General features: G+C 44.5%; 1 protein-coding gene across 1 annotated transcript in view; it reads left to right on the top strand.

Annotated features, from left to right (window-relative positions):
• Nucleotides 1-16,594, top strand: part of MFAP3L (microfibril associated protein 3 like) — an 84,922-nt gene extending 68,328 nt beyond the window's left edge. Inside the window, exon 3 of the mRNA XM_069744221.1 lies at nt 12,550-16,594. Within this exon, the coding sequence (XP_069600322.1) occupies nt 12,550-13,382 (833 nt within the window). The 3' untranslated portion in view covers nt 13,383-16,594. The remainder of the gene's footprint in view (nt 1-12,549) is intronic.
• Nucleotides 16,595-16,822: the final 228 nt, after the last annotated feature.

Here is a 16,822-nt window from a genome sequence, read left to right as displayed (position 1 = left end):
GTGGAGGCCTTTCAGGAACTTTAAGCGCCGGTTTTCTTCTGCTCCTGTGTTGCGTCAGCCAGATGTTTCGCTTCCTTTTCAGGTTGAGGTTGATGCTTCCGAGATTGGAGCGGGGGCGGTTCTGTCACAGAGAAGCTCCGATTGCTCAGTGATGAAGCCATGTGCGTTCTTTTCTAGAAAGTTTTCGCCCACTGAGCGGAATTATGATGTTGGTAATCGGGAGCTTTTGGCCATGAAGTGGGCATTTGAGGAGTGGCGTCATTGGCTTGAGGGTGCTAGACATCGTGTGGTGGTCTTGACTGATCACAAAAATCTGATTTACCTTGAGTCTGCCAGGCGTCTGAATCCTAGACAGGCTCGTTGGTCACTGTTTTTCTCCCGTTTCGATTTTGTGGTTTCATACCTGCCAGGTTCAAAGAATGTGAAGGCGGATGCTCTTTCTAGGAGTTTTGTGCCTGACTCCCCTGGAAATTCTGAGCCCACTGGTATCCTTAGGGATGGGGTGATTTTGTCTGCTGTCTCCCCAGACTTGCGACGTGCTTTGCAGGAGTTTCAGGCGGATAAACCTGATCGTTGTCCGCCTGAAAGACTGTTTGTTCCGGATAATTGGACCAGTAGAGTCATCTCCGAGGTCCATTCTTCTGCGTTGGCAGGTCATCCTGGAATATTTGGTACTAGAGACTTGGTGGCCAGGTCTTTTTGGTGGCCTTCCTTGTCGAGGGATGTGCGTTCTTTTGTGCAGTCTTGTGAAGTTTGCGCTCGGGCTAAGCCTTGCTGTTCTCGGGCCAGTGGATTGTTGTCACCTTTGCCTATCCCGAAGAGGCCTTGGACGCACATTTCCATGGACTTTATTTCGGATCTCCCTGTCTCTCAAAAAATGTCCGTCATCTGGGTTGTGTGTGACCGCTTTTCTAAGATGGTTCATCTGGTACCCTTGCCTAAGTTACCTTCCTCCTCTGAGTTGGTCCCTCTGTTTTTTCAGAACGTGGTTCGTTTGCATGGGATTCCGGAGAACATCGTTTCTGACAGGGGATCCCAGTTTGTGTCTAGATTTTAGCGGACGTTCTGTGCTAAGATGGGCATTGATTTGTCCTTTTCGTCTGCATTCCATCCTCAGACGAATGGCCAGACGGAACGAACTAATCAGACCTTGGAAACTTATTTAAGGTGTTTTGTTTCTGCTGATCAAGATGACTGGGTTACCTTTTTGCCGCTTGCCGAATTTGCCCTTAATAATCGGGCTAGTTCTGCTACCTTGGTTTCTCCTTTCTTTTGTAATTCGGGGTTTCATCCTCGTTTTTCCTCTGGTCAGGTGGAGCCTTCTGATTGTCCTGGAGTGGACATGGTGGTGGATAGGTTGCATCAGATTTGGAGTCATGTGGTGGACAATTTGAAGTTGTCCCAGGAGAGGGCTCAGCAGTTTGCTAATCGCCGTCGCCGCGTGGGTTCTTGACTTCGTGTTGGGGACTTGGTGTGGTTGTCTTCTCGTTTTGTTCCTATGAAGGTCTCTTCTCCTAAGTTCAAGCCTCGGTTTATCGGTCCCTATAGGATCTTGGAAATTCTTAACCCTGTGTCGTTTCGTTTGGATCTCCCGGCATCGTTTGCTATTCATAATGTGTTCCATCGGTCGTTGTTGCGGAAGTATGAGGTACCTGTTGTTCCTTCGCTTGAGCCTCCTGCTCCGGTGCTGGTGGAGGGAGAATTGGAGTATGTTGTGGAGAAGATCTTGGATTCTCGTGTTTCCAGACGGAGACTCCAGTATTTGGTCAAGTGGAAGGGTTATGGTCAGGAGGATAATTCTTGGGTGGTTGCCTCTGATGTTCATGCTGCTGATTTGGTCCGTGCATTTCATAGGGCTCATCCTGGTCGCCCTGGTGGTTCTCGTGAGGGTTCGGTGACCCCTCCTCAAGGGGGGGGGTACTGTTGTGGATTCTGTTTTTGGGCTCCCTCTGGTGGTTACAGATGGTACTGGGTGACTTGTGTTCTCTGCTGTCTCTGGTGTCCACCTGTTCTATCAGGATATGGGAGTTTCCTATTTAACCTGGCTTTCTTGTCATTTCCTCGCCGGCTATCAATGTAATCAGTGTGTCTTGTTACCTCTGCTTCCCGCTTCTGTATTCTTCAGGACAAGCTAAGTTTTTGATTTTCCTGTTCCACGTTTTGCTTAATTTTTGTCTTAGTCCAGCTTGCAGATATGTGATTCCTTTTTGCTGGTTGCTCTAGTGGGCTGATATTATTCCTCATGTTCCATGAGTTGGAACATGAGTTCAAGTAATTTCAGGATGGTTTTTTGTAGGGTTTTTCGCTGACCGCGCAGTTCACTTTTGTATCCTCTGCTATCTAGCTTTAGCGGGCCTCATTTTGCTGAATCTGTTTTCATAACTATGTATGTGCTTTCCTCTCATTTCACCGTCATTACATGTGGGGGGCTGCTATTTCTGTGGGGTGTTTCTCTGGAGGCAAGAGAGGTCTGTGTTTCTTCTAATAGGGAAAGTTAGTTCTTCGGCTGGCGCGTGACGTCTAGGAATAATCGTAGGCACGTTCCCCGGCTACAGCTAGTTGTGTGTTGAGGTTCAGGATCGCGGTCAGCTCAGTTTCCATCACCCTAGAGCTTGTTTTGTTTTTTGTGCTTGTTCTTTTGTGATCCCCTGCCATTGGGATCATGACAGGTTATGGCCAGGAGGATAATTCTTGGGTTTTTGCCTCTGATGTCAATGCCGCTGATTTGGTTCGTGCCTTTCATCTGGCTCATCCTGATCGGCCTGGGGGCTCTGGTGAGGGTTTGGTGACCCCTCCTCAAGGGGGGGTACTGTTGTGAATTCTGCTTTTGGGCTCCCTCCGGTGGTTGTAGGCGGTAATGCAGTGGTCTCTGGGCTTCAGTCCTGGACAGGTGTATCTGCTGATTGCAGTTCTGACTATGGTATTTAGGTTTGCAGGACTCATTAGTCCTTGCCAGTTGTCAATGTTTCTTGGGAAGTGTTGGATGTTTGTCTGGCTTCTCCTGCTTAGCTGCCAATTCAGCAAAGATAAGTGTCTGTTTCTTTTTCTATGGCACACAAGCTGTGTGCTTGTTTTTTGATTGTATTCCTGCTCTGAGTTTAGTTGTCTCTGGAGTTGCAGATATACGTTCCACGTCTTTAGTTAGATGGAGGAATTTTTGTATAATCTGCTGTGGATATTTTTGGAAGGGTTTTAATACTGACCGCACAGAACTCTGTCCTATCCTTTCCTATTTTAGCTAGATTGGCCTCTTGTGCTAAATCCTGTTTTCTGACTGTGTGTGTCTTTCCTCTCCTACTCGCAGCCAATATTTGTGGGGGGCTGCCTATCCTTTGGGGTTCTGCTCTGAGGCAAGGTAGTATTCCTATTTCCATTTTTAGGGGTATTTAGTCCTCCCGCTGTGACGAGGTGTCTAGGGCTTGTTAGGTATACCCCACAGCTACTTCTAGTTGCGGTGTTAAGATCAGGATTTGCGGTTAGTATTGTTACCACCTACTCCAGTGAAGTTTTCATGCTGCTCCAAGGTCACCGGATCATAAGTCATCTCCTGTATATAGTGTATATACCTGTGTCATCTGCTCCTGTATATAGTATGTACCTGTATGTCATCTCCTCCTGTATATAGTATATACCTGTGTCATCTCCCCTGTGTATAGTATATGTGTGTCATCTCCTCCTGTATATAGTATATATCTGTGTGTCATCTCCCCTGTATATAGTATATATCTGTATGTCCTCTCCTCCTGTATTAGACCGCGTTCACACGTTATTTGGTCAGTATTTTTACCTCAGTATTTGTAAGCTAAATTGGCAGCCTGATAAATCCCCAGCCAACAGGAAGCCCTCCCCCCTGGCAGTATATATTAGCTCACACATACACATAATAGACAGGTTATGTGACTGACAGCTGCCATATTTCCTATATGGTACATTTGTTGCTCTTGTAATTTGTCTGCTTATTGATCAGATTTTTATTTTTGAAGGATAATACCAGACTTGTGTGTGTTTTAGGGCGAGTTTCATGTGTCAAGTTGTGTGTGTTGAGTTGCATGTGGCGACATGCATGTAGCGACTTTTGTGAGATGAGTTTTGTGTGGCGACATGCGTGTATCAACTTTTTATGTGTCGAGTTGCATGTGACAGGTTAGTGTAGCAAGTTGTGTGCAGCAAGTTTTGCGCATGGCGAGTTTTGCGCATGGTGAGTTTTCCATGAGGTGAGTTTTGCGTGAGCCTAGTTTTGCATGTGGCGAGTTTTGCGCGTGGCGAGTTTTGAGCGGCGACTTTTTGTGTTTCGACTTTTATGTGACGAGGTTGGTGTATGTGTGGTGAAATGTGTGCTGAGGGTGGCATGTGTTCAAGCAGTGCCCGCTCCATACTCCCCATAATCAGTGTCCCCGGCACCCGCTCCATACTCCCCGCAGTCAGCGCCTGCTCCATACTCCCCTCCGGTCACCGCTCACACAGGGTTAATGCCATCGGTAACGGACCGCATTATGCCGCGGGTAACGCACTCCGTAACTGCTGCTATTAACCCTGTGTGACCAAGTTTTTACTATTGATGCTGCCTATGCAGCGTCAATAGTAAAAAGATCTAATGTTAAAAATAATAAAGAAACAAAAAACCTGCTATTCTCACCTTCTGTCGTCGGACGATGCCCTCGCGCCGGCCGCCATCTTCCATTCCCAGAGATGCATTGCGAACTTACCCAGAAGACTTAGCGGTCTCGCGAGACCGCTAAGTCTTCTGGGTAAGTTCGCAATGCATCTCTGGGAATGGAAGATGGCGGCCGCATCACACAGCTTCGCTGGATCCCAGGGGTGAGTATATAACTATTTTTTTTATTTTAATTATTTTTTTTAACAGGAATATGGTGCACACACTGCTAAATACTGCGTGGGCAGTGTTATATACCTACGTGTCTGGGCCATATACTACATGACTGGGCAATATACTACATGACTGACCAATATACTACGTGGCTGGGCAATATACTACGTCGCTGGGCAATATACTACGTCGCTGGGCAGTGCTGAATACTACGTTGCTGGGCAATATACTATGTGACTGGGCAATATACTACATGGCTCTGTGCTGAATACTACGTGGCTGGGCAATATACTACGTAACTGGGCAATATACTATGTGGCTGGGCAATATACTACGTGGCTGGGCAATATACTACGAGGTTGGACAATATACTACGTGGCCTGGGCAATATACTACGTGGACATGCATATTCTAGAATACCTGATGCGTTAGAATCGGGCCACCATCTAGTGTGTATATGTATATATATATGTATATATGTGTGTATATATATATATATATATATATATATATATATATATATATATATATATATATAATATATATATTCTCATACAGCGCTAGATCGCAGAAAAGCCGGTAATTCAATTGCCGACTTTTGCTATCTCTTTCCCAAACCTGACAGAATATGAGACATGGTTTACATACAGTAAACCTTTTCATATCCCTTATTTTCCCTTCCCCCATGACGGCACACCTGAGAGAGGGGATCCGCCCAGCCAGGACAGGAAACCCTACTGAAAATAAAAGGGCGGTACCTCTCGGTCGCTTCAGTTGGGTTTCCTGTCCTGACAGGGACCCTTGTGCTGAACACGGTGGTTTCACTTACCCAGGTCCCGTCCCGGCGTGGAAGAACAGGCAGCGCCTGTGCGTCGGAGTTCGGGTCCTGGATGCGCCGTCCGCGGGTCCTCCGGGTCTCTGCGTCCGAGCGGGCGTTGGGCAGCATGGTCAGAGGGCCGGGTTCCCTTCCATGGCTGCCACGCCGCCCTCCCCTCTCTGCCGGCGTCCAGGTGCGGTGGTCGCTTCCGGGTCGCTCGTCTGACGTCACGCGCAAGGCACTCTGGGAATGGGCGTGCCCGCGTGACGTCGGGGGCGGGCGCCAGATCCAAGATGGTGGCGCCCATGAAGAAAACGCCGGCCGGTGAGAGGGAACTCCGGCGGCACGGCAGAGAGTGGGAGGGGTCATTATTGGGCACCGAAGGAGGCGGGGAGTGCAGTGGTCCCCCCATAAAAGGGGCTTGGACCATAGAAGACGCGCTCATGTCCAAAAACTTCACCATGGAAGTAGGACAACAGGAGCAGCAGCAGCAGCCGCCTTCACAGCAGCAGCAGCAGCAAATGGAGCTCTCACCAGATGCCTTGCCGAGCCACCAGCATACCAGGAGCAGCCGCTCAAGTGGTAGGAACAGCAGTCCTGTCCGGCAAGATTCGTCGGCGTCCAGGAGGGACGCTTCACGTGCATCTGTCCAGCCTCCAAAATCGGTACCCTTGATTGTCGGTGGTGGTGAGTGATCTACGTGAATGTCACCCTTATGGTAACAGGGTCCATTTTTGTCTGTTTTGATCACTAGGGGTCCAGGAAAGCTGGTGGTAAAACAAAGAACCGAGAGTGTGCCCTTTGTAAAAACCCGCTTGCAGTTCAGTGGCAGAAGGATCTCTGTGCTGACTGCATTAGTAAAACTATACAAGAAGAGACCCCTAATTTTGCCACTAGCCTAAAAGCCATAATACAGGCTGAAATAAAAGACTCCTTGAAATTGTCCCTTAGCGAACCAAGAAGGAGAAGCCGTAAGGCGTCCACAGAGTCAGATGCTTCTCAGAGACAGGGGAGTCCTAAAACATCCCGGTCTCCCTGTACCTCCTCGGCCTCTGTCCAGTCTTCAGATTCCTCCTCGGACAGTGATTCAGGAGGTCGTCCATGTTTCCCAACTGAGGACGTAGATAAATTGGTTAAAGCAGTTAGATCTGCAATGGGGCTTAAAGAGGAGAAGACACCTAGGTCACTAGAAGATGTCATGTTTGGTGGCCTAGAAGAGAAAAGGAAACGCACGTTTCCGGTTAATGCAAAAATAAAAGCGTTAATTGAGAAAGAGTGGAAAAAGCCTGAAAAAATGGGTTCTTTGCCCTCTTCATCCAAAAGGAGATATCCTTTTGAGGATAAAGACTCTGAGTCCTGGGAGAAGATCCCTAAGATTGACGGGGCAGTAGCAAAATGTTTTAAAAGATCATCCCTTCCGTTAGAAGACTCTGGTGTTCTCAAAGACCCGCTTGACAAAAAAGCAGATAGTTTTCTGAGACACATCTGGGAAGCCTCAGCGGGGGGCCTAAAGCCGGCAATTGCTGGAACATGTAAAGCCCGTGCTCTAATAGTCTGGCTACAACAGATAAAGGATCAGCTAAGAAACAAAGTACCCAGAACTGACATCCTTGCAAATATATCTTTAGTGCAAGGAGCAGCAGCTTTTTTGGCAGACTCTTCTGTGGATTCCGCAAGACTAACAGCAAGAGCAGCGGGCTTGTCCAACGCGGCAAGAAGAGCCCTTTGGCTCAAAGGTTGCCCGGGGGATTTGCCATCTAAACACAAGCTGTGTTCTATTCCATGTGACGGCCAACTTCTCTTCGGGAAAAACTTGAAGACATCCTGGAACATGCAGGAGATAAAAAGAAGGTTTTTCCCAACATCCCTAAAGATTCTAAAAAACCTTTTTTTCGGAGGAGAAGATATAATAGAGGTCGCCCCCCAGGGGAGAGAAAAAAATTGGGATGATCCCAGCTGTGATCCGCAAGATCAGAGAGGATCAGGCAAAAATTATCCTCATAGCTCCATTTTGGCCAAGGAGACCATGGTTCTCCCTTCTAAGGCAGATGTCGGTAACAGATCCATGGATTTTGCCAGAAATTCTGGACCTACTAACCCAGGGCCCAGTAACCCACTCTCAGGTGAAGGGCTTCCATCTGGCAGCCTGGAATTTGAGAGGGCGTTACTAAGTCGCCAAGGATTCTCACCAGTATTAATCTCCACCCTGTTGAAAAGCAGAAAACCCATAACTTCTAGAATCTATGGTAGGACATGGAAAAAATTTCTTGACTTCCTGGGTGAACCATTGGGGGAGGTGGCTCCAGTGGGTCCTATCCTGGAATTTCTGCAAGCAGGATTACATCTTGGGTTAGCAACCAGCACCCTTAAAGTTCAGGTTTCAGCCTTGGGGGCACTATATAACTGTAATCTTGCCTCGAATAGATGGGTTTCACGATTTATAAAATCTTGCAGTAGATCTCGGCCGGTCGTTATCCCAAAAATCCCTCCTTGGGATCTAAATTTGGTGTTAGAAGCTCTAACTAAACACCCTTTTGAGCCCTTACAGGAGTTATCACCTAAGTTACTTACCCTTAAAACAGTTCTTCTAGTAGCCTTAACATCGGCACGTAGGGTAAGTGATTTGCAAGCCCTGTCAATATCCCCTCCTTATACTCAGGTTTTTGATGACAGGATCGTTCTAAGACCAGACCCGGCTTATCTCCCCAAGGTGGTTCAAAAGTTCCATAGGAGTCAAGAGATTACTTTACCATCTTTCTGTAGTAATCCCAAAAATCCAGGGGAACAAAAGTTCCACATGCTAGATGTGAGAAGATCTATGTTACAATACATATCTATGACTAGTCAGTGGAGGAAAGACCAAACCCTATTCATAGCCTTTCAGGGTAGCAAAAGAGGGTGTGGGGTAGCTAAAAGTACTATTGCTAGATGGATTAGGGAGGCCATTAGTTTATCCTACTCTGCGGGTGGCACTCCGGTTCCTGAAGGCATCAAGGCTCACTGTACCAGAGCCGTGGCTACCTCCTGGGCGGAAAAGGCTGAGGTATCAATTGATCAAATTTGCAAGGCTGCTACCTGGTCCTCACCCTCAACTTTTTTCAAGCACTACCGGCTAGACCTTTCCTCCTCTGCTGACCTAACCTTTGGTAGAAGGGTACTACAAGCGGTGGTCCCTCCCTAAGGTTTCATTCTACAAAAGTCTCTCAGGTGTGCCGTCATGGGGGAAGGGAAAACACCAAGGTTACTTACTGGTAGCCGGTTTTTCCGGAACCCATGACGGCACCCGTATATTCCCCCCCTTTATCACCCTTTCGGTGTGCACTATTGTTTTGGGTGCTTTTTTAGTTAATATGATGTGGTGTTGGATTGCCATGTGTACTAACCAGGGGGGCCTCTCATGCTCTGAAAACCAACTGAAGCGACCGAGAGGTACCACCCTTTTATTTTCAGTAGGGTTTCCTGTCCTGGCTGGGCGGATCCCCTCTCTCAGGTGTGCCGTCATGGGTTCCGGAAAAACCGGCTACCAGTAAGTAACCTTGGTGTTATTTCACATATTCCTCACTACTAATGTTAGAAGTGTATGTGTGCAAAATTTGGGGACTCTAGCTATTAAAATAAAGGGTTAAATCGCAGAAAAAAACTGGCATGGGCTCCCGTGCAATTTTCTCCATCAGAGTGGTAAAGCCAGTGACTGAGGGCAGATATTAATAGTTTAGAGAAAGACCATGGTTATTGGCCCCCCTGGCTAAAAACATCTGCCCCCAGCCACCCCAGAAAAGGCACATTTGTAAGATGCGCCTATTCTGGCACTTGGCCACTCTCTTCAGTTGGATTGAGAGTATGATAAACTATTACAACACCATGTGTCTTTATTTCATTAAAATACTTTTTCCATAATGTGTGTGGGTTTTATTAACCATTTACTTCTATTGGATTAATAATGGAGAGGTGTCTTATTGACACCTCTCCATTATTAACCTGGCTTAATGTCACCTTACAATAGCAAGGTGACATTAACCCTTTATTACCCCATATCCCACTGCTACATGGGAGTGGGAAGAGAGTGGCCAAGTGCCAGAATAGGCACATCTTCCAGATGTGCCTTTTCTGGGGTGGCTGGGGGCAGATGTTTTTAGCCGGGGGGGGCAATAACCATGGTCCCTCTCTAGGCTATTAATATCTGCCCTCAGTCACTGGCTTTACCACTCTGGCGGAGAAAACTGTGCGAGAGCCCATGCCAGTTTTTTCCGCAATTTAACCCTTTATTTTAACAGCTAGAGTCCCCAAATTTTGCACACATACACTTCTAACATTAGTAGTGAGGAATATGTAAAAAAAATAAGGGATATGAAAAGGTTTACTGTATGTAAACCATGTCTCATATCCTGTCGGGTTTGGGAAGGAGATAGCGAAAGTCGGCAATTGAATTACCGCCTTTTCTGCTATCTAGCGCTGTATGAAATATATATCTATACTATGTGTAGACATTTATCTACACTATTTATATAAAAAAAAAAAAAAAAAAAACAGGTTCCTCGCATCATGTTCTCATTCACTTTATGCAGTTAATAGCCCTCTGTGTCTGTACTGCTACATACTTAGGCAGTTAACTGGTTCATGCAGCTTTACATGAACACCCAAGCCTTACACTATGGCCGGTCCGAATAACTAAAGCAATTGTTACCATCCACCTCTCGTGTCTCCCCTTTTCCTCATAGTCTGTAAGCTTGCGAGCAGGGCCCTCATTCCTCCTGGTATCTGTTTTGAACTGTATTTCTGTTATGCTGTAATGTCTATTGTCTGTACAAGTCCCCTCTATAATTTGTAAAGCGCTGCGGAATATGTTGGCGCTATATAAATAAAAATTATTATATTATATATTATATTTATCTTGGCTATTCTATTCTAACCTGTCAGTGTGATTTTACTGTACACCGCACTGAATTGCCGGCTTTTCTATAGAACACCGCTGCGTATTTCTCGCAAGTCACACTATTGGTCCGTGTGTAATCCGTATTTTTCTCGCCCCCATTGACTTTCATTGGTGGATTTTTTGCGCAATACGCTGACAAACGCAGCATGCTCTGATTTTCTACGGCCGTAAAAGACCGTATAATACGGATGCGTAAAATACGGCAGATAGGAGCTGGGCCATAGAGAATCATTGGTCCGTGTGCAATGCGTATTTTCTGCGCCTCTCATACGTCCGTAAAACTCGCTAGTGTGACAGGAATACATCTCAAAATGTTGGGACAGGGCCAAGTCTACCATTGTATAGCCTCTCCTCTTCTGTTTAATAAATAAATAATAATCTTTATTTTTATATAGCGCTAACATATTCCGCAGCGCTTTACAGTTTTGCACACATTATCATCACTGTCCCCGATGGGGCTCACAATCTAGAATCCCTATCAGTATGTCTTTGGAATGTGGGAGGAAACCGGAGTGCCCGGAGGAAACCCACGCAAACACGGAGAGAACATACAAACTCTTTGCAGATGTTGTCCTGGGTGGGATTAGAACCCAGGACCCCAGCGCTGCAAGGCTGCTGTGCTAACCACTGCGCCACCGTGCTGCCCGACAACAGTCTGTTAATGTCTGGGATGTAAGGAGACCAATTGCTGGAGGTTTGGGAGAGGGATGTTGTCGAATGTAGGATTCTCACTGCTTATCTATCCTGCATCTTATTTGCTGGATTTTTAATTTTATTTGGCGCCAAGTGTTTTCTATCTGTGATAGGTCTTGGCTGCAGGCGGACAATTCATCACCCAAACTCTTCTCCTGTGAAATCATGATCTTGTGATGGAAGCAGTGTGTGGTTGAGCATTGTCTTGCTGAAATATACAGGGCCCTTACTGAAATAGACATGGTCTGGAGGGGTACTTCAAGATGTGCAAGCTGCCCATGCCATAGGCAAAGAACAGTTTTTCATTTAGCTTCAGTCCATTTGAAATGAGCTTTGGCTCAGAGAAGAAGCCAGATTGTGTGGATTGTGTTTCTATGTGGCTTCTTTTTTGCATAATACAGCTTTAAGTTGCATCTGTAGATTGCATGGGAAACTATGTTCAGAGACAATGATTTCTGGAAGTATTCCTGAATCCATGCAGTGATTTGCATGACTGAATCCTGCCTGTCAGTGCCACCTGAGGGCCACTACATCACAGGCATCCAATATTGATTGTTGGCCTTGTCCCATGTGTTCGTGGAAGTCACCAGAATCTCCAAATTCATTTAACCTCCGAATAATAAATTATGAAATATTTAATCTTTTTTTATTTTGATGAGTTGGGTTTTGTATATTTCTCCCATCTCTGTCCAAGACTTTGACTAAGGCCAAAGAAAAAAAAATCTGGCACTACCTCCTCATGCAGTTACAAGGAAAAATAGGACCAAACAAGATATATCCAGATAATAGCCATGTCTTGTGGTGCTCAGCAATGAGCTTATTTCGCTGATGTCTGCATCTGCAAACCTGTGACCGAAATAAAGTGCATTTCACTGAATTTGCCAGTGATGAGTGCTGCTCCTCTTGCTTTCCTCTAAATTTTGATCCAATACCTGGACTCCCCAGCTTCTCCCTTAATACAAGGTTTCCTTATCAGTCTATGACAAAACACTGCTCGTAGTCATAGGGATTGCTTGGTGCCCACTTGGCAATCACAGATGGTCAGTGCTTTATCTATTCTCATATCATCCTGTATCTGGTGAGAGAGAACAGCTTTTTTTTTTTTTAGTCTCTTGGCAAGAAGGTGTATAAATTCTTATGGTACACAGACCTTCGCAATTTACTTACAAATCCTGTATAAAGCCATTGATTGATTTCTCTGTCATAGAGGAGACAACACTTATTCAGTTTTACTCATTATGTAATTACTAAGTTCAAATATGTTTCTCTTTATTTCAGATGGAAAACTGTGGTTTCTTGATAGCGGACTATTAAACATCACTAGTGTGACATTTGAAGATCGAGGAAAGTACACGTGTGTCGCCACCAACTCCCATGGCACTGTGAATAATACAGTAACGCTGCGGGTGATTTTTACCTCTGGGGATATGGGCATCTACTACATGATAGTCTGTCTGGTTGCTTTTACTATTGTGATGGTGTTGAACATAACACGACTGTGCATGATGAGCAGCCACCTGAAGAAGACTGAGAAAGCCATTAATGATTTCTTTAGGACAGAAGGGCCAGAAAAATTGCAAAAAGCCTTTGAAATTGCAAAGAGAATACCTATTATCACTTCAGCAAAGACCCTCGAGCTCGCCAAAGTTACGCAGTTTAAAACCATGGAATTTGCTCGCTATATTGAGGAACTGGCCAGAAGCGTGCCCTTGCCACCACTTATCATGAATTGCAGGACCATAATGGAAGAGATCATGGAAGTGGTCGGTTTGGAGGAACAAGGGCATGCGTTCATAAGACACGCAGCTGTTGGCCAAGAACTTTGTGATGTGGACGAGGTGTTCACCATTCCTAATGCTTTACAACGGAGTGATTCTCCTACAGCGGATTCAGATGCCTCCTCTCTCCATGAAAATCCTCAGCAAATTGCGATCACTGTCTCTGTACATCCGCTGGCAAAGAGACCGTGTCTAGATACAGACTCTCAGGACAGCGTGCAGTCATGTGTGAAAGAAGACACTACATCGAAAAGCTGTACAGACTCTTCCGAACCAAGTGCCCCTCCAGCTGATCACACTACTGCATGCGTAATATACGAAAGCCATGTCTAGCTAGGAATTCTATGCATATCACTAATAGACACGCAGAGCACCTTATAGACCAGATGTAAAGAATTCTTGCCTTACTAGAAGAAATCATATCATCCCATTATCCTAAATCCCTTTCTGGTCAAATTTGCCGATTTTGCTCACTGAGTAGAGCTGTATGGGATTTGATTCTGTTGATACCACTGGATTTTCACGCTCACATTTATAGCATAGCCTCATCTATAACATAGCCGAACCTGTTACAGTAGAATCTAATATATAGACTATTTATTATCTTACTGTTCATTTATGTGTTTAATTCTCAACATCTCTCTGCCAATTGAATGGTGTCATGGTACAATTGTGCGTATTCTTTCAGATTGAATGGTAGAAAACGAGGGAACATAAGTGTGCTTGATGGTATCTCACCTTCGACTAGTATCGGAACTAGCCATGGATATGTGTTCCTGATGCATTCGAAAGCCCATGGGCCTCGTCACTCGACAATCTTGATTGCTGCTCTGTCTTAAAGTGTAAGATCAATATACTGTGTCCTTCAAAACATATTAAGGCTTAAAAGGGTCAGGTTAAGTGATCGTATTTTTGCCAAAAACCAAGTGAGCTCTTTTCTCTATTGGCTGAAATCCTGTAATAAGGAAACACTGTGAGCTGAGCTCATGTAAGAGGTAGAAAATACCAAAGACCAGGGATTACATAGTTCCTTCCTAATTTAATCTGCAATACTGTGAGAGTTAGTGAATCTATTCCTCAACACGCCCTGGAAAGTGTGCCGAGCTGGCCAGCTACAGACCGGTTTGCTGTCAGACAGGATCTGCCATCTTTATTTATAGAGAGCAACTTGATCAGCGGCCAAAAGCTCTTTATATACAGGAACTTCTTTTTCTTTTCTGGGGACACAGTTCTGCTTAGTTTTTTTCCTTACATAAATTTCACCCTGCTTTTTGCCATACAATTGAAGCATATGTGTTGTGTGGTTGTTTTTTTTTTACTAAAGCCCATGCCTTGTACCTTTTTATTTATTTATCTTTAAATGCCACAAAAAGTGCCACTCTGGTACAGTACGCTTTTTGGTTGTATCAAAAACAGTATCTAGACCTATACCTTTTTTTTACAGTAGGTGTCAATGGTAATAAAATCCAGTGAGATTAGAATCCTGTTGTAGCAGTATTTATTTTAATTTTTTATTTTTTTTGCTGTAAGCATGCTTCAACTATATATCAAAACTCTGGTGTGAACCTAGCCTAGGCATTAGACTTTATATCGTAGCCTTTAAAAATTAACTTTGGGCTTTTTAAATCTACCCATACTATACTAAACATGTAGAAAAGAATGAAGTTCGATGCTCATATCTCACAAAACAATTTTAAAGTTGCTTTTACTGATTTCATCATCTGTCTGCCGGTACTATAGGTGCAGGAACTTTATTTCTCTGTCTTCTCAAGATGCATTGCAACCGTCATTGTCCAAAACCTGTGTGCACTGAACTGAGAGCCCCCTCTGTTATGCCTTTATACCTTTTGACAAACAAGAGTAGAAGTATAGTGAGAAAGACCTGCCCCTTCTTTTTTTTTTTTTTTTTTTTGTGTCACTGCACCTAAAGGCAGTGGACTTCAAGTTAGAAATATGAGGAGTTGGTACTTTGGAGGAATTTTTCAGGTTAAAAGCATTAGTTTTGTTAATTTTCATTCTTATTAGTTATTGTTATTTTCCATTTGAGGAGTTTAAGTGTATTGAAATGACAGTGACATGGCACAATATTTTGGATATGTTGATTTATTTTTTTTACTGTGCTGGCTCTAGTATTGGCACAGCAATGGTGGCATCATTACATAGGCACTTGGGCTTAGAAAACAAAATTGTCTCAAAGTTATAACTCGGGTTTGTTTTAAAATTGTGATGCTCGGATATAAATGGTGGCTTTTACGACTGAGACTCCTAAATCACTAAAGCTGTTCAGACCACAATACACAGACAATTCGTTTGTCTCCTGACCTGATCTCAACAGCCTCCTAGGCAAATAAGAGGCACTGACTTCAGGCCAGGAGACCCACCGCAGGTCTAGAAATCGTGGTCCTTACTAGTGATGAGCGAATATACTCGTTACTCGAGATTTCCCGAGCACACTCGGGGGTCCTCCGAGTATTTTTTAGTGCTCGGAGATTTAGTTTTTCTTGTCGCAGCTGAATGATTTACATCTGTTAGCCAGCTTGATTACATGTGGGGATTCCCTAGCAACCAGACAACCCCCACATGTACTTATGCTGGCTAACAGATGTAAATCATTCAGCTGCGGCAATAAAAACTAAATCTCCAAGCACTAAAAAATACTCGGAGGACCCCCGAGCATGCTCAAGAAATCTCAAGTAACGAGTATATTCGATCATCACTAGTCCTTACACAAATCCTGAAAAATGGACCCGTGAATGCAGCCTAACCAAGCTGAATTCCCTTTTTTTAACAAAGGTCCTGTCTTTCTGATCGGATAGGCCCCCATTTTTCCTTTCAAACAGACCTTTAATACAATGGAGTCAATGCTGTAGTTTAGCACTAGATTCAGTAGGCCTGGAGGGTATGTAATCTTAGACCACCTAATCTATGTGTCCTAGGAAAATTGCCCAGAGAAGAAGTTTCTACTACAGAAGACTATCATTCTATTAGTGTGATTGTCTCCACACTTGTATCTCAGCTCAGCTGTCCAAGAAGGCGGAAATTCTCCTAATGGTTAATAGAGATGAAGTTACGGGTGGCTCAATCTAAAGTCCATGTTGGCAATTATTCTCTATAAAAAGGTTTGCCCGTAAAGATGATGCACTAAATGATTTTTTTTTTGTGGAAGGATTTTAAGCCAATGTTAACATGTAGCTGCACAAAAGTTTCTAAAGAAATTCCAGGTTAACAATCTCATGGCAGGCCATGCTTTTTTTATATACTTTTTCATAAACAGACACTTTTCCCGGGATTTTGGTCATCTCTGTACGTACCAATGTCCCACTCTCGCACACAACTGCTTTTGTAACTGACAGCATGGCGCTGCCATTATTCTTCTGTGCCGCAGACACCTTGTATTTTGACTGACCAGATTGCCACAACTTCTGTGCAGTGACAGACATGGTATTATGTATTTGTGGAACCTTGTTCTTTTCATTGTCTCAAAACAACCTATAAAAGCTGTACAACAGTCTACAAATCGACCCACAATAAAGAAGCAGCTGTAATACGTCTCTAGTTTCTTTTATTCCAAAACTGCTTGAGATTAATCGGTTTAAGTTTGAAATAATGTAACTTTTTTTGGGGGGGGAAATCTTTAAAAAATTCTGCAACGGAGTTGAGCAAAAGAATGTTTGCAGGACCCTAGTTATTCTGTGGCTGCCAGATTAGAGTACTGCCAACCTTCTCTGCCAGCATTCCCATTGCCTCTTCTGATTACTAGGCCCACCTTGACG

Source organism: Ranitomeya imitator, chromosome 1, assembly GCF_032444005.1.
Source record: "Ranitomeya imitator isolate aRanImi1 chromosome 1, aRanImi1.pri, whole genome shotgun sequence".
In the NCBI taxonomy this organism is placed as follows: Eukaryota; Metazoa; Chordata; class Amphibia; order Anura; family Dendrobatidae; genus Ranitomeya; species Ranitomeya imitator.
Note: the sequence above shows the minus strand (reverse complement) of the source record. Positions and strands in the feature narration are given on the sequence as shown.